General features: G+C 34.8%; 1 protein-coding gene across 3 annotated transcripts in view; it reads left to right on the plus strand.

The window, feature by feature from the left end:
- The window catches only part of LOC150099834 (leucine-rich repeat-containing protein 49-like), an 853,241-nt gene that overhangs the window by 255,970 nt on the left and 577,794 nt on the right, over nt 1-19,477 (plus strand). For all 3 annotated transcript variants that reach the window (XM_090403687.1, XM_090403689.1, XM_090403688.1), the window contains exon 7: nt 4,605-4,671. In XM_090403687.1, coding sequence (XP_090259813.1) covers nt 4,605-4,671 — 67 coding nt within the window. The remainder of the gene's footprint in view (nt 1-4,604; nt 4,672-19,477) is intronic.

Raw genomic sequence — 19,477 nt, forward strand, 5'->3', positions numbered from 1 at the left:
TTCATTATAAACCTGACAAGAATCACTTGATTTACTCTTTTTACTCGTAGATGCCATAGTGATGGAAGGTGAACCCAAAAAATGATCCAAAATGGCCGTGTAACGGTTATTATCCACTGAATACGTCTCACACTAATGAAAAAAGTCTGGGAATATGAAACCACAATAGGCTATGGTTTTATATTGCACCCATAACTCAATAAATTTTTGTTCTTTTCAGGTGTAGCTGATTTGAAATAATGGCAGAAATGTGACTATGCTTTGACTAAAGGAAATTTACTCTAAAGTGCTACTGGAAGTGCTAGAACATAAGTGAAGTACCAAAACAGTTTAGAAGGGCATTTCAAAGAGATCTGACCAATATGACTCACTGTTGCTCAAATTAGAGATAAGTTTGAAGCAGATGGAACTGTTTAACCTCTCTACCGGCCGAGGTGTATGAAATAGTGAGACAACTTGCACTTCTTATCCAGGTTATTCAATGGGTGTTACAGAATTGTATCCGGATTTATCTGGAAATATGTCCTGGCCAGTTGGGTGTTAAGCTGACCAAAGCAGCGTTCAGAAGACTGTGAATGTCCACAACAGAAAATGAGCTGCTTAAAATTTACAGCAATCTCCAAGAAAGTCTGTTTGGCAGGCAGCTTATGGCACAGAAATTTCAAAATCGAGTATTGATCTCATTTTGAAACGTGCCCATTGGAAAAGTTTTATTGCAACATTAGTCCACGCCCTCATTCAAGACAGTGCTGACCATAGAGTTGAACTTTTTGAGTAGTACCTGGCAAAATGTGCACAGGATGCACAGTTTTCAAACAAGATTGTATGGAGTGATGAGGTCATATTTAAGTTAAATGGCTTAATTAATTGCCCCAATTGTAGCTACTGGACAACTGAGAATCTGCATGTTATGATGGAACATTGTGTGAACTTACCAGGGGTTACAGTGTTGTGTGGATTGTCATAATTGGGCTTAATTGGACAATTCTTTTTTGACAATGCTGTTACTTGTGCCAGGCTTGTTTGGCTGAGTGGTTAGTGTATCCGCTCTCCAGCCAAAAGGCTGCAGGTGTGAATTCTGCCATGGGCATGGATGTTTGTGATTGTCTGTGAAATAATAGTGGTGATGGTGGACAGTAGATGGTGTTGGTGTAGATGAGGTAGTTTGTGGATGAGATTGAGTGATGGAGATGGAGAGTTGTAGAGTAGGTGTCCTCCCTTGATGAGTCTTAGGACTCCCTGGAGGTGTCAAATAATAATAATAATTTATTTGTGTGCGCATGTCATTTTTTATTTCCAGCAAGTTAGAGCACCTCCCCACTACCATCGTGATGTCAGGGCCTATCTTAGATGAAATCTGCTGAACTGATGGATTGGGTGAAGAGGTAGCAGTGAATACCCCCCCCCCCACACACACACACGTTCATCAGACATCACACTGCTGGCTCTGTTTTTTTTAGGGGCGGGGTGTAGTGTAGTCTATGCAGTGTAGTGTCTGCATGCATATATCATATTGTTCTGTGTTCCATGATGTTGGCAATTTGACTTTGCTGAAATATCAGAATTATTAGTTAAATTTATTTCAAATAGTATTTAGTCTACATTATAATTTCCTTAAAAAATACAGCTATGAATGGGAATAGGAACTATGTCCATTTTCTACTGCAGCAATTTTTGGATGGCAGATCACACCATTATTATAGATCACAAGATCTAATTGGGAAAAAACTTACTTATACAGAAACAGATACAAATATGATAAATTTAGTTTAATCCTTTATCCAAGTGTGTGCAAACAAAGTTTGCGCCTGAAAGTATCTTCAGGACTGGGGTAAAGTGGTACAACTCAGGACGACTCCTTGCAAAGATGGAGAAAGCTACCAACACTCCTATCTCAGTATCTCCCATAATGCAAAACACATCTCCTTGTGGATATGTATAATGTTATGCATTAAGGGAAGGGCCACTACCCAGACTAGTTTCGACCTTTATTGAGGTCTTTTCAGTGGGAGCCAGGCCCAAGTGGAGATACCAAGGCAGAAGCATTAGCAAGGTCATCTCCTCCTATAGGAGCTGCCAAATGGTATGCCACCTTTTTATTAAATTACACTGGATTTAGAGAAAGATGTTGAAAGAAGTGAAAAATAAACTTTCAAGATACAAATATGAGAGACTGCTGTGAAAATCTGCCACAGTTTTACAACTTTCTCCAAATTTAAATAACGATAGTTATCTCACCTTACCAGAAATCACCAGAGATCTGAGCCGATTGAGCAAGATCCCATAGAAGGCATCAGTTAAGACTTTTGGATCCTATCTTTTTTAAAATTTTATGGGAAGGAAAATTTTAAAATTTTCCTTCCCATAATGCATAAAAATACATTCATCTAAATGGAAGTGTGCTTTGCATTATGGGATACCAGAATATATTGGTAGAATAATTAATAACTAAAGGTTAGCTAATAATTATAAGACATATTTTCTCCTCTCATCTACATCTTCGTGACAATCAACAATGAAGTATTCATAGTAGATTGGTAAAGAGTATATAGGAATCTAGGGTCAGAGCTTGTGGCATTGGCAAAATTAGCTCGACCACAAATCACACTATCAGTGAGACGTGATTTGATATAGCTTCTGATGGGAATAGAATATTATGTGTACAGGATTTCATTTTATGGGAAGACAAACAATAAAAGTTGGGGTAGTCGATTTCAGAAGAGTTGTATACGCACAAGGTGAAATTAAAGGAAACAGCAATAATCATGTTGAGACTATTTGGTATGAGATTGAGGTAAGTGGAAATTTTAAATTTCTAGTGGGTTGTTACTATAGGTCATGGAATGTGGAGAGAGATGATTCTGAAATGTTTTAGCAGATGAGAGTGGTGATGATAATGGGTAAATTTGACAGGAAACTTGAATGATTAATGAGAATGAATTGCATGAGCTGCTGAGTGCTAAGTACTTTACAGATAGTGGAGGCAACATGTGGGCATCAATCAATATATGAATCAATATACCATTGTCATGCCATCAGTTGGTGAGAGAGTGGTCATGTGGTTTTGATGTGGGAATAGCTAGATGGATACATTCTTCACTGAACAAAAAAGAGATGTGGAATAATAGAACTGCAGACTGTGACAAACTGAGAAACAGATTGGTGACCTGTCATAGCATGATTACTTTAAGTGGAGAGAAACCCTCATTCCTGGGACTTTTCAATTATTAATGGTAATGCCCACTTGCATTCCTGAAGTATGGAAGCTAAATAGAGTAGGAGTGAAATGAATGAATTGTAAAATTTTGCAGGATCAATGGGAATTAAGATGATTATATAAAGAACAAGATACCCCTCAGTAGCATAAATATATTGGCACAAGGTGGGTAGCAAAAGTAACAAGGGAGAGGAAATTGGAATATTAAAGGGGACTACTGAGGCAGCAAAAACAGGATCCTAGAGAACTCTTAAGTTATATGGCTAGTAGAAGAAAGAGTAAGAAGACCGATTTCAGTTGGTGGAGATGAACAGATGCCCTATCTCCATTTAAGGTACAGTGGAATGTTCATTGAGTATTTCATCAGTGCATTATAAATTGGGAGATTGGAAGCACTGTTGAATAACTGTGAGAAAGAAGAGTTTAGGAATGTGAAGTGTTGGAAATTTTAAGTAAGTTTGATGTTAATAATGCTCTTGGACTGGATGGGATATCACAAATGTAAAGAAAGAAAATATGTAAATAAGCTGGTTTCTCTACATGTTTCCATGATTTGGATGATATTTTAGGATTTAATTAGAATTAATTCTAATTTTTAATTAATTAAATAATTAATTAGAGAAAATTTAGACTTTCTCTTCGATGCATTTAATAAGAAAAGAAAAAAATGAAATTGATCTGACAGTATTGCAAACTTGACAGCAGACTAATTTGAAAGAAAAGTTCGTTGAAAGGAAGCTAGTAATAACGTAATGTTGATTACATAGTTTTATCATATCGCTTTTTTGAGGTTAAATGTAGAAAATTTGTTTCTTGCCATTAGCTTTCAGATTCTTATAAGCTTTCAATAACAGCTATGCAAAAATAACCCACTATTTGGTTATGGATTGAATGAAGTTTTTTAAGCATTCATTGGAAAGTTTTGAATTCGAATTTCATCTGGAATTTTCATCTTTAAGGAACTTTTATAAGGCTCCTGATTAAAAAGGAGAGGGGGGGGTAAGGTAGCTCATAGCAAAGTTCTTTTTCTAGAAACTCAGCCTCCACTCTGCAAACCTTGGTTGGAGGCAACATGCTAAGAATAATGAATAATTTGCAAAATAATTCAAATCTGCATCCTTAATATATGACATGTATCTAGAGTTACTGTGCATTTACACCTACACATCTGGGAGATTGATTACCTACACTGCATTCTGGTTGTCTTTTGTCAGACCTTCATCTGTTTTGTTAGGTATATATATTGAGATATGAAATTATTTTGCAAATTATTCATTATTCTTGAAGACGGCACCATTATATTTCTTTCTCTTGTAGACTTCACTTTAATCTTCATTGTATATTTTTGTACTATTAATTAACATAGGTGTTATTTTTTATTTAATAGAATAAAGCAGATTACAGGACTTGATACCTTAATTCACTTAGATGTTCTGGATTTCAGTGGGAACCAGGTAATTAAAGAATTGTTTCTTTGTATATGATGGATTTATTTAAATCCAGCACAGAAATAAACTTAATTCATTTGTAAAAGAAAAATGATGATTATTCTTTGGTAATTTTTCTCTTAAATTATGGCAACAGATGGTTCTGTATTTGCACAATGCATCACTCTGTTTTCAAGTTTTCATAATAATTTCCATATTTATCAATTTTGATAATGGCAACTAGCCTGCTTTGTTGTTTTGAGTTCTAAGCAGCAATAGCAAACATCTTTTATATATGATTGTGATATGAGACATTTAAGTTGCTGATTATTATTATTTTTTTATTGTTATCAGGAGCATATTGTTACAATGAAAATGCTACACTATTATAGTGTAGCCTTTTTGTGTAGTAGATTATTATAGTGTGTTATTATGTTTATCCCAATCATCCCAATCTTCTATACATCAACATTTTAGTAGATGTGGAAGGAATAAATAAGTTCTTTCTTGAAGTTCTTAGCCCAGTATTCCTCCCACATTTTAGTAAATATGGGAGGAATACTGGGCTAAGAACTTCAAAATAATTATGTAGATTATGAAGTGAACTATAGACATTATTTTCAGATAGCTAAGATAAACCTTTGTGTTTTAACATGCTGATGGAGGTTATGATCAGCATTCTCCAATTCCTTGCTTACATGTTCATATTGTTGGTTGTGTTAGTGGCTCAAGACATATGTTGGCCTGGATAGCCAATGTCTCTTAAGAGTTAACCTAGGTGTGGATTTGAATCCTGTTATAGACATGGATGTTAGTGAAAGTGTTCAGTGGTTAGATGATTTTTGTTGCTTAATAGGAGACACTTAATTATTGTGTGGTGTACGGTTTCCTGATTATTTTAACCTTTAGTCCATATAGTACTAGTGTTTACAGGTTAACAACCTCTTTGTGAGTAGAATTCAGAAAACTAAACAAATGAACAAAAAAAAAAAAATACCCAAGCCATTTAATCCATCAGAATTTAGGGCCCTTAAGCGAAAAGCCAAGCTTCTGTGATGCCGGTCATCACTAACTGGAATTTCTGCTGTCTTGATTCAAGGTTAAGGACAGTCCAAGAAGTTTCATTCAGACGAACACGTAAATTTTTGATGTGTTGTAAATAAATTATGGCACAGTTTATTAAAATGCTAATTCAAAAGCATGCTGTTTGAAACTGTGAAGTGAACAATTCCTAGTTACAATGCATAATTCAGAAGATTGAATTTCAGATGATTGGAGTGAAGGGGTGAAGCTCTTAGATGGAAAGGAAAATAAAACATGAGAAATACAGAGGAATCCCCCCCCCCCCACCTCAAGGTAACATTAAGGTGAATGATAGTTGAGAGGAGGCTAAGAAATATTATAGAACTGAAATTTGATATGCAAGCTAGTACAGGTTAAAAAAAGGACTGCTAGGACTAAATTTTTAGTTTATGATATAGAGTTGAGAGAATATTATTATTATTATTTATATGAGTACTCTAATGAATCAAAAGACTCATCATGGTATACCCACTCTATCCATTAACACAATGCCTAATCATACATCTCCTTAAACTTATTCACTGTTAGGGCACTCACAACCACTTCTGGCCATCCATTTCACTCATTTACCACCCTCCAATTAAAGAACGTAGTCCACACACTCTTACTAACCACACTCTTAGATAACTTCCAAGTGGGTAACCTTGTTTGAGTATCCCATATTCACCATGTATTGAAAAATTTCTTCTGTGTCGATCTTATAGAATCCCTTTAGTAATCAATAAGTTTCTATCATATCCCTTCTCCTCCAACTGTCAGTAAACTCTTCAACTCCAGTCTGTCCTCATAGGGAACATTCCACAGATCTGTCACCAGCTTGGTCACTTGTCTCTGAATCCTCTTCACCACCTCCTGATCCCCCAAGAAACACAGGTGACCAAACCTGAGCACAGTAGTGAACATATGGCCACATCTAGCTTTATAAAAAGGGATAATAACCTCCCTGTCTTTACTTGTCAGTGTGTTTTTCAGCATCAAAGTAATCCTCTGAGCTATTTTGCCATCTCTTGCAATGTGTCCTCTGAATTTCAGATCTCTATCCACCATCACCCCCAGATCTCTAGCCTCTTCAATTTCCTGTAAACTACTACCCCTAGTATGGTACGAAGTTAGTAATCTTTTCATCTCAAAGTGCATACATTACCTTTATCAACTGTTGCCCTCCCTAGTATATAAGGAGTGTGTGTGTGTGTGTATATATATATATATATATATATATATATAACGCTATCATCATGCATATCAAGGATTTAGGCCTGGCGTGGCCTGTTCCAGCCTTAGAAGTCATCGTTGAATCTTTTAAGAGGACGTCCTGGTTTTCTTTTTCCTAATGGCTTGTACTTTAAGGCTTGTTTTGGTAATCTTTCTATTTTCATTCTTTGAATGTGTTCTATCCATTTACGTTTATATTTTTAAATTTTTTCTATTACTGATTCTTGATTTAATTCTTTCATAATTTCTTCGTTTCTTTTGTGATCGAATACAGTATACTTTGCATTTTTTCTCAAAAACTTAATTTCTGCTGTTATTAATCTTCATTTGTCTTTGTTTTATTGTCCAGATTTCACTTCCATACAATAAGACTGGTAGGGCTAATGTATTGTATACTTTTAGTCTGGTTTGTTTTTGAACTAGGTTTGGTTTAAATATAGAGTTAATTACACCTGTTATTTTTAAATATTTTGCAATTTTTACTTTTATATCTTTTTCATATGTGATCATACATCCTAGGTAGTTAAATGAATTCACCTGTTCTAAGATCTTATCTATTACTATTTTAGTTCTTACTGGATTTTGCTAATTAAATGCCATACTTTTTAATTTTTCTGTTGATATTATCATACCATAATCTTTGGATATATCATTTAGATCTAAAATAGCTTTCTGTAAGTTATCTTCAGAATTTCTAATTATTATTTGGTCGTCGGCAAAAAAGGAGAGTGTTCAAGTTCACAGTAGGAGAAAGTTTAATTCCTTGATGGAAATTTTTATTCCATTTTATTATTGTTTCATGTAGGCAAATATTAAAGAGAGTTACTGAGAGGCAGCATCCCTGTTGGACCCCTTAGTTTATCTCTCTTGTATATGATAGCTCATGATTTAATCTTACTTGTATTTGATTATTTTCATATCCTCTTTGAACTCTAAATCTAACGAAAACTTTGATGTCTTTTCATTTAAGATAAAATAATCTAATATTGATTTCCATCCTCTTGCTGCCCAAGTATATTTATGTATGTCTTTATGTTTATAGAAAGAATTCATTATTTTTAGGTTATTATAAACTACAAAGTCAATGTTTTTTACCATTCCTGTTTAGAGTATGTTCTTCATATATTCCTATATTATTATTAATTTTCGTGTTTCCAATTCTTGCATTTAAGTCTCCTGCTGAAATAACATAATCGTTTTTATTTATTTTATTATAAATATTTTGTAGCTGATTATAAAATTCAATATTATCCTGTTCTCTTCCTTCTTCTGGGGAAGTGAACAGGATATACACTAATTATTGTTAAATAACCTCTATCTATTTTTATTTATCTTCTATTATTCTTTCATTCCATAATTTATAATGTTTTAACTGTTTTGAAAGGGAGTTAGTTATGAATCCAAATCATGACTCCTGCTTGTGGCTCTTTGGTCTTTGTCAACTCCACTGTATATCACATTAATATTTTCGGTTCTCATGGTTCCTTTTAATTTCTTTTTTTGTTTCAGTGATTACTGCTATTTTAAAATTTCTTTCATTTGATATTTGGTCTAATCCTATTTTTTTATATGCTGTTCCTCTTAGATTCCAGTTTGCTATATGTATTATATTTTGTCGTTTCCATTTTCGTTTTACCTTTTCCATTCCAGGGTCATTTTCCATAGATTCATTCAGATTACATTTTTCTGTCAGCTTAAAAGTAGAATTATGTTCTCCATGTCAGGTGACTAGCCTGACGATGGATAGTTCAGTGGTAGGACTGCTACCTTAAGGCTACTGAACCTAGCCTTCTTCCAAAATTTAAACCCATAGGAGGAATAGGGTATCTTGAAGGGGAAAGAGTAGATTATAGTAGAATAAAGTAGAATTATAGTAAAGGTTTATAGAGGGACATGGTTATAAGGTCAGAAATGGAAAGACCCCATGGCCCTCGAGTACTCTAATAGCATAAGGGTCGTAAAATAAGAAGAGTTGACTGATAAGGCCTTCTAGGAAAGATTAAAATGAGTGGATCTTCCTCAGAGTAGAAGAAGAATTGGATAGATCCAGTTAGGGGACCATGGGAGTAATGCTTCCCTTACAATCAAGATGATTGCCCTTGTTGGTCCACGAGTCGGACCACCCTACCATATATATATATATATATATATATATATATTGTTGTAATTAGGATTGACTTGGGATGTATACATTTATGCAATTAAAATTTAACTGACTAGAACCCGAGAAAGTATAACAAAACAATAAATATAACAAAATTTAATAAATCACGACTAGTTTCATCGGTGTTCCGACTTCTTCAGGTGAGTAAGAAATAACCTAAGACATAAAATAACAAGATAAGAAACATGGACTTTCCAGCTTAATAAAAAGAAGCAGAATAGTAACAGTCATATTTGAATAGGTGACTGTGTACTATTGTTGGCATGAGTTGAATGTGTGCGACAGCTAATTTTAGAGCGCCAGTATTGGATTACTGCGCTATGGGAATCAGGCAAATTGTAACTTAGATTGTTGATAGATCCAGTTTGTTGTTCAAGTGTGAAGGGTCCAGAACTATTTCTTTTGATTCTATAATTCGTCTTTCAAATTCATCCTTGCATATATATAAATTGGTTGTGTGATCCCAATCAACTTGGTGTGGCCATTCTTCGAGGTTAGAGTTTGCAGAGAAGAGAACATGACTGGAAAGGCCTTCACTTGTATTCTCACTGTAGGAACTGTCACATCTATGTTACTCACGACGAAGTGAAATAGATTTATCTGTCTAGCCAAAATAAGGTCAACCACATTCACTCACACATAACTTTATAAACACCAGGAAAATGCAGTTGGTTGTGTTTTGGTTTTGGTCAACTCAGCTTGTGGATCACACGCACACATACACACATACATACATACGTGGTGGGCTCCCCTATCTGCCACCCAGGGGACACGCCCTCTAGGGGTTAGAGGGTCCCCTGAAAGATAGATTATTATTATTATTATTACTACTACGGGCTACTCCAGGAGTCCTTAGACTCATCGAGGGAGGCCCTAAACATCATGTTCACACAGCTGTTCAACATTCTCATAGTATCTATCATACCTTGCCTTGAACTCACTCACTGTCATAGCACCCACAACAGACTCTGGCAGCTTATTCCACTCATTTACCACTCTAAAAGTAAAGAACCCAGCTCTAACAACCACGCTCTTGCCCAGCTTCCATGGGTGTCCCCTAGTTCTCCCACCACCAGTCCTGATCTCAAAAATATGATCTGAATTAATCCTATAGAATCCTTTTAGCAATTTGAATGTCTCAATCATATCTCCCCTTTTCCGCCTATCAACTAGTTTCTGCAACCCACAAATCTTCAACCTGTTCTCATATAGTTCATTCCATAGACCTGCTATCATCTTAGTCACTCGGCTCTGGATCCTCTCAACCTCCTCCCCATCAAGAAGAAACCGAGGTGACCAAATCTGGGCACAGTAGTCGAGATGAGGTCTTATCAGGGCTCGGTACAGAGGTACAATAACTTGTTTTTCTCTGCTCGTCAAGGTATTTTTCAACAACCAAGTGAGTTGATGAGCTGATTTAGCTACTTTCGCAATGTGCCCCCTAAACTTCATCTCCCTATCCACCAACACTCCCAAGTCCCTGGCCTCATCAATCTCTTGGAGCACAGTTCCACCAATGTGGTATACTGCTGCTAATCTTTTCACTCCGAAATGCATAACCTTACATTTTGTCACATTAAATTGACATCCATTCTCCTTAGTCCAGAACTCCAATCTATCTAAGTCATCTTGCAAGACTTTGACATCTTCTGCATTCACTATCGCCCTACCCAACTTTGCATCATCAGTGAACAAATGAACTGTCCCACTTAGACCCTTCCCTATATCGTTAATGAACAAATTAAACAGCAGTGGTCCAAGAACAGAACCCTGTGGCACACCACTAGTCACAGTTCAAAACCTGCAGATATATGATGTATGCAGGACATTATACAAAGTACTCTTATAGCCTACTTAAGTTGTAAGTCAGCAATTTTTTCTAGTTGTCATCATCATTTCATTCTTCTAACCTGTCTCTGTGAATTATGTACTGTAACCATCATAAAATATATCTCCATATATATATGATGGAGATATTTCTGGTTGAATATCCTATTTCTGGATAAATATTGACAAGCATATTGACAAATGTTCTGGTTAAATATTGACAATTGTTGATATACTCTCAATGTCATTCCTCTTGAATATTTTCTACTACTGTTCTGTCACTGCTTATCATTTAAGAATCTTTGAAAGTGATTACTTCAGACTTCCAAAAAATCTTTACCTTCGGTTTTTATCATGTTTGATTCTTTTTACTACGATATGCCCAGAACATTTTGCCATAATAGTATTTGTCTTCTCTACTCTTACTAAACTGTTCTTCCCATAACTGTTTAGCTACTTTTACTCATAGCTTAACTTTCTTGCATTTTCAGTATGATACACATGTGCATGCACACAATATATATATATATATATATATATATATATATATATATATCTTAGGATAACCAAGTAATTTTATAAACTTGGTTATTTTAACTCCTAATCCCAAGTATGCAAACAATTATCATACTGAAATATGAAAAGTGTATCATACTGAAAATTCAAGAAAGTTAAGCTATGAGTAAAAGTAGCTAAACAGTTATGGGAAGGACAGTTTAGTAAGAGTAGAGAAGACAAATACTATTATGGCATAATGTTCTGGCATATCGCAGTAAAAAGAATCAAACATGATAAAAACCGAAGGTAAAGATTTTTTGGAAGTCTGAAGTAATCACTTCAAAGATTCTTAAATGATTATATTTATTACATATATATATATATATATATATATATTTTTTTTTTTTCTCCCTCTCTCTCTCTCCGTACTTCAAGCATAAATATTATTAGTGTTACATAACATTTACAAGGAGCCTTAGGACTCATCACAGAAAATTATCACCCAACCCACTATATACGCTGCTTAATCCTCCATCTGAACTACACTATCCACCATTTACACTATGCACTATTTACTGTCCACTAATAGTCTTCTTCAGAGAGCTGATTTGCTTGTATGTTGGATGAAAAATCTGTATATAGGCAAATTCCAGGGGGGGGGGAGATAATTTTTGAGGGGAAAAAACCTACTACCTCTGTATCTAATTTGCTAACATCTTCAGTAGAAAAATCCATATAAAAATTTCCCTAATCCTGAAGAGAACAGAACTGAAGGCTTTTCCAGTTGAAGGGGCACAATGTGTCATCATCATCAATCATTTCCTGATATGTACCATCAAAGGATATACTATGACAGCACTACATAATTAAGTTTACAATATTACTAATCTTCTGTCAACAGTTTTCCTCCAAATTAGTCTATTACTTCTCAGCACTCCACTATTGTCATCTAATATTTCAGTCTTCTAGAGCACTTTTGACTAATTCTGTCTGCCTAGATCTTGGTCTTACTTTGGATCTTTTTTCCTGCCATCTTGGCATCAAACACCTGTTTTGATAATCCTTTTCCCCCCATTCTGTTTAAGTGATCTTACCACTTTAGATTAGCTCTGCTCACACATTTTTTAATAATACCATGTTGAATTCCTTCTAATATAGTCATTTTTAATTATGATTCTGCCATTGATAGTATCTTTTGCTTCCCTAATTTTTCTCAGAACTCTCATATCTGTGCTCTCTAGCACTTTGAACAAGTGCTTTATTTCTAATCCAACTCTCAGATTCATAACTTAAGACTGGTTAAGACAGTATTCAAACACTATTTTGTAAAGCAGATTATTAGACAGAAATTACAGAAATTACAGAATGTTGAGCAGCATTTAAATGAATATAGGAATGATAAGAAGATTAAGCTGTAAGTTAGTAAGCAGCAAAAACATGATATTAATTAGTGGGTTCAATCATCATATAACTTCAAGTTTTTTCATAGCAAAAATTAAACATATAGCACACACAGAAAAACAGAAAAGAAAACTAAACAAGATTGTAATTGTAATAGGTACTAATGATCTAACTAGCGATAAGTTCAGTATGAGAGAGGATATGAAAGGGTTGTTGAAAGTGAGAGTGAATAGCAAAAACTTGAAAATTGTTAGTTTATTACCTACATATGATAAAAATGAATGAAAAAGAAGTGCTATGATGGCAAATGATCTGATTCATAGGCTGTGTAGAAGGAATGGATGTGAGTTTTTGGATTTGTGAGTGAGTTTTAGAGACGATTAGATATGTACAAGAGGGATCGCCTAACTTGAATGCATTTGGTATCAGGAGTCTTGAAAAACTAATAATTATGAGACCTAACACAGAGAGTCAGGAAAACTAAATTATGATGGGAGGAACAGTGATTTTCTATCTGATTTCTATCTTATTCCATATAGATTTATTCAACTGCCCCCCCTCCCTCCTTCCCCATTATACTAGTATTGCTCATTCTTTTGTATATTTCATCTTCACTAAAATTTGAGCCTAAAGAGCTGAACTGTTTTACATATAGAATGCAGCTGAAGCTTTCTATGTTCTTGCATGTTTTCATAGTTTGATCTTATTGCTCATTTTCATGCCAAATTTATTACAGTTGTTATTCAGTTTAGTCAGAGAATCCTGGAGACTTTGCACTGGATGTGTTTAGGAGTACATCCCCATCTGCATAATTATAGTAAAGTGTTATGCTTAATATCTCCAATTCTAATATTATACTTGGAATGGTATTAGAAATGGCTGGCCTGGTTGGTCGAGTGATTAGCGTATCTGCTCTCCAGCCAAAAGGCTGCATGTTTGAATCCTGCTGTGGGCATGGATGTTTGTGATTGTCTGTGGAAATACTAGTGGTGGTGGTGGTCAGTAGGTGGCATTGGTGTAGTTGGTGAACTGAGTGGTGGAGACAGAGTTGTGGAACAGGTGTCCTCCCTTGATGAGTTTTTGGACTCCCTGGATGTGTCACGTAATAATAATTAGATTTAATACCATATTTTCATAATGCATTTGTAGAGATGATGATTAAGAATGGAGATAATGTGTGCCCTTGTCTTGCACATGATTTTACATCGTACCATCTTTCTATACTTCTTTCACTTCTGATTACTGACTTACAACTTAACTACAGACTCTGTATTGCTCTATAATATTCCATTTTCCTCATGTAATCGTAGTGTTTTGAAAAGTTTTTCTCTGGGCACCTTGTCATATGCATTTTCCAGATCTACAAAATTTGAAGTATTGATCCTTGCTATATTCCCATAATTTCTGAACTATTTCTTGTAAAATGAAAGTCTGATCTTGACAACCAATATTTGTCCTAAACCCACATTCTTCTTCTTCTCCAAGTTTCTCTTCCACAGTTTTTCTAACATCTTTTTGAATATGTTTGATTAGTTAAAATGCATGTAATACATTAATTTCTCTTAGTTTTTCAATAACAGAAAGAAACACCAATACATAAACATTATTAATACATAAAATCACACATTCATGTGGATATGTGCGTCAAGTTATAAACATTATATCCTTGCTTTTGCATTAGTGAAATTTGTGATAACTTCATTGAAGTCTATTTGGCTAGTCATTTTGTGTTTAGTTGAAAGGAGAACATAGTGATGTGTATTCTTGTCCCATCACCCATCACAAATAATTCTTAACAAGGTTTTACCTTTTTAAACTCTTTGACTATGGTTACAGTTGTTTGGCATTGTAAGGTATATTTTAAGAGATTCTTAAATATTTGGAGAAGCTTCTTACAGTTCCCATGTAGCCAACATATTTAAAATATTTAAGTGATACATTTTATGGGAATTTTTGTTTTTATTATTGTTTCAGGTTTCCATGGATTCAAAAGACTAATTGTGGGGGTTCCTTTCTAGAAAAAACAAAGTCTATCATACCACTCCTTGAACTCATTGACTGTTCATGCTCTCACCACTCTATCAGCCAATGCATTCCACAGTTCAACCAACCTCCATACAAAGAAACCACTCCTGACTCTCCTGCTCACAGCTTCCTTTAGTAACAAGGACAAGGGGCCAGAGATGGCCCCTTGTCCTTGCTCCTTTTCCCCTGTTCCACCAAGTGAAAGAACTCCCCAGTGTCGTAACTACCTCTCAACATTTTAAAAGTCTCAATCATATCCCCTCTCCTCTTTCTTTCTCCCATACTCTGCAGTTTGCATGCTCTCAGTCTATATGCATAACTAACATTGCACAGTCCTGATACCATCTTTGTAATCTGCCTCTGCACCCTTTCCACAGTTAATTTATCTCCTTCAAATCCTGGGGACCAAATTTGAGAATAATAGTCCAAGTGTGATCTAATCCCAGCTTTATACAATGAAATGACAACTCTTTTATCTCTGGAAATCAGCATCCTTCTCATTATTGCAGCAATCTTCTTGGTTACCTTCACCACCTTTGCAATATGTTCCCTGCATTTCAGGTTTCTATCCTTGCTATGAAAGAAGCCCCAGATTCCTTGCCTCCCCAACTTCATCCCTGACACTTCTTCCAACAGAGTGTACAGCCTCCTGCATCATTGTTTCCACATCTGCACTATTATTAATAACCCTTTCCATGCTCACATTATCTGCAAACAACTGAATATCCCCTTGCAATCCAATGACAATATCATTGATATAAAGATTATATAATACAGGTTCCAATGCTGGGCCCTGTGGGATCCCATTTGTAACCTTCTGCCTCCTTGATACTGCTCCCCCATATACACAACTCTCTGATACCTATCAGATAGCCAATCCTGAATTCAGTTCACTAACCTGACATCTAAACCCATCTGCTGCAATTTAAATATCACTTATCATGTGGTATCCTGTCAAATGCCTTTGTAAAATCCAAAAAAAATGGCAGAATATGCCTTTTCCTCATCAACTGCTTTTGTCACCTTATTATAAAAGGCAATCATATTACTAAAACAAGAGCACTCCTTAACAAACCCATGCTGACTCTCACAGATAACATTTCCCTTATTTGTCCAATGCTGTAAATGATCTCTCACTAATTTTTCCAAGATCTTAACTTACTGATGAAATTCAAACTGGTCTATAGTTTGACCCTTCCAGTCTGCTACCACCCTTATGCAATGGCACTGTCTTTCTCTCCTTCCATTCCTTGGGTAGTTTTTCAATGGACAGACTTTCATTGAGAAGCCAGGTTAACAGAACTCTCAGTTCTTTAGCACATTCTCTCAAAAGATATTTATTGTTTAAGGCAGATGATTTCAGTTTTAAATTGTCCTTGATTTAATTCAGAGTATTTTTCTGTGAACAAAACTGCTCCATTTTCTAAATCCTCACTTGTCATTGATTAGAATGTTTCATCTGGCAAAAAATTAGTCCTGCTATTTTTTTAAAATATTCGCCTCTTTCATTTAACTGCATTATAATATAATCAGTTATTGATAAACAAGAAATTTTTATTGCATCCAAGTTTGACTCATCTAGCATGCTCATCCAGAATTTTTTTTTCCATTTTGGCGTACTTTTTTCTGTTGGTATTTTCATTTTTTTTTTAAAAGTTTCCTCAATTTTAGTAAAACACAAATTTTGTTATTTCGTAGATCTTTAAAATAATCTACAACTCAATCAATCAACAAATCAACTACAATCAATTAATATTGATGATCAATAAATGCCATGTTTTTTTTTTTCCATGCAGTGATATATTGACTCTGTTTAACCTTTCCAGTATTACATTCTACATGCTTAAAATTGAATAAACTTATAGGTATTCATTTGACAGTACAATGATTTGGCAAGGGATAATGCATCACCTAATGAACAATCATCTCTCATTTTGTCTGATATTGAAATAATATGAGTTGCCCATATATTGCACTTATGGTATTGGCTTTGTGCAGCATTTTATATCCATATCTATTAAGGCTCATTTTAATGAGTGATAATAGTTTGTCCCATTTGCTAATGGAAAAAGAGAAGAAATTGTACAATGACTGTATAGTTCCTTACAGGTCACAGCATCTCTATTAATGCTCCCCCCCCCCCACTTGTCAAATTAAGACTGTAAACAACATGTATTGTACTGATCAAGGGAATTCTCTGTTTGGAAAATGGCTTGAACTTTGTTATACTTAACCACCATACTGGCATCATTATTGTAGCCTTTTCCACATATATTTTCAATTAATATAGACCTCTTGAGTTAGTTTGTCCTTAATTTCTGACTCAATTTTTTCTCCTATCTTTCCTGTTGTGTATGAACTCAATAAACTTCTTTTCAGCTGTAATGCTTTTCAGTTGTAAAGCTGCTCAAAACACTTAGGGGATATTATTTAAATTAAGGGGATGTTAAATCCCACATTGTTTTAAAACCGAATAAGAAACTCAAAGATTGGAATCAGAGAGTTTCTTGCCGAATATAGTATAGTAAACTATAAAGTATCGGTGAGCACTAAGCGTCCGCTAAATGCAAGTGGCCCAGCACGTAGTGCCATACCGGAAATCTCGCAGCAAAGTCGGTAAAGTTCTGATCACTATTCTTAGGTATTTACCATAATGTAAAAACACATTTCCTAGGAAATGTATGCTGTTATTACATTATGGTGGTGAGGTCACTACCCAGACCGGTTTCAGCCTTTTTTGAGGCTTCATCAGTGAGTAGCTAGACCGAGTTAATACCAAAGTGTAATATATTGAGTGTCTTTTCGCCGATACTTTATAGTTTACTATACTATATTCGGCAAGAAACTCTCTGATTCCAATCTTTGAGTTTCTTATTTGGTTTTAAAACAATGTGGGATTTAACATCCCCTTAATTTAAATAATGTTTTTGTTGCCGAAATGAAGCTTATTAGCTCTTTATATTTAAGTAACTTAGGGGATATTTTAGTTTCTGTTGGATAATTATACATTTCTGCAAATAATTATAACTATTGGGTAATTTATACATGAATAAATATTTCTTGCTTATGGATAGGGTGTAATTGATGAGATATTGTTTAAATAATCGATATTTATTACAAATTATGTTACATTTGTAAATTATTTCTAGAACTTTATAATTTACAAGAAAACAAAAATACCCTCTAATTGTTTTGAGCAGTATATATCATTTGAAAATTTTACTTCTGAATAATTTCTGTTAATCGATGGCTGTGTGATGCATCTGGAGTGCTGTCAGATATTATGCTATAATGTAAATAACTATTTGGGAACATTGATCAAATGTAAATGGATAAGTATTTTAATACCAACTAGTTTCACCAAACTTAAGCTGTTGACGTTGTCTGGGTACAAGCACTGAGGTTAAATTATATCACAAAATAGATCTTAACTGTAAATTCTAAAAAATTATAGTTACAAACTAAAATAGCATTGAACGTGAATAATACATGTATCGTGTGTACATGATTTACTAGTTGTTGCTAAGGGCCGTTCTATAGTTAGCATTAAGGTTCATTTCTTGTGTGTTCAGAGATCTAGTTAGGGTTTTCCATATCTCTGGAAGTATTAAACCTTGGTTCCTGTTAAGGCTATCTGTAATGCATGCGACTGTAGCTGCTTCTTTAAACATTCGAGAGTGGTAGTCTTCTTCTATGTAAGGGGTACAACTTTTGTCCCACTCAATGATATGGTTTGTTATGGAGAAATTTTATTTTCGAGATCCTCCATAAATAGGTCAGCACAAGAAGGTGAAAGGGGACTACCCATTACCAGGCCAGTTAATTGTTGGTAAATAGTTTTCTTCCAAGAAAAATAGTTTGAATTTAGGCAATGATTGTACAGTGAGGTTATCTACATTTCAGCTCCACACACTACATTTCTCACAAACTCAGCATAGTTCACATACTATAGAAAAGAGCTTTCCACATTACAACAGATGAAAAAGACCTCCAAGATGAATTAACATTGATATCTAATAACCTCGCCTTGAATGGCTACCCACGAAGACTCGTCAACAAAATCCTTTTCTGTGAGCTACCACAAAGAGAACGAAAAGACACTCAATATATTACAACAATCGCCATTCCGTATGTGAGCAGTATTTCTAACAAGCTCACTAATCTCCTCAAACCACACAAAATGAGAGTGACATTCAAACCTACAGAAACAATTTGTAAACTACTACGATCTCCAATAGATACCAATCCTTTCTATAAATATGCTGGAGTCTACAATATTCCATGCTCATGTGGTTCAAGTTACATCAGCCAGACTTCAAGAAGCCTCGAGATTAGATAGAAGGAACACATTGGATATGTTAAAAATAACAGACAAGACATATCAGGCCTGTCATCACATTTCTCCATAATAAACCATATGATTGAGTGGGACAAAAGTTGTACCTCTTACACAGAAGAAGACTACCACTCTCGAATGTTTAAAGAAGCAGCTACAGTCGCACACACTACAGATAACCGTAACAGGAACCAAGGTTTAATACTTCCAGAGATATGGAAAACCCTAATTAGATCTCTGAACACAAGAAATGAACTTTAATGCAACTATAGAATGTTCGTTAGCAA

The sequence above is a fragment of the Typopeltis vanoorti genome, chromosome 14 (assembly GCF_054136105.1).
Source record: "Typopeltis vanoorti isolate ZY-2024b chromosome 14, IOZ_Tvanoo_1.0, whole genome shotgun sequence".
NCBI lineage: Eukaryota > Metazoa > Arthropoda > Arachnida > Uropygi > Thelyphonidae > Typopeltis > Typopeltis vanoorti.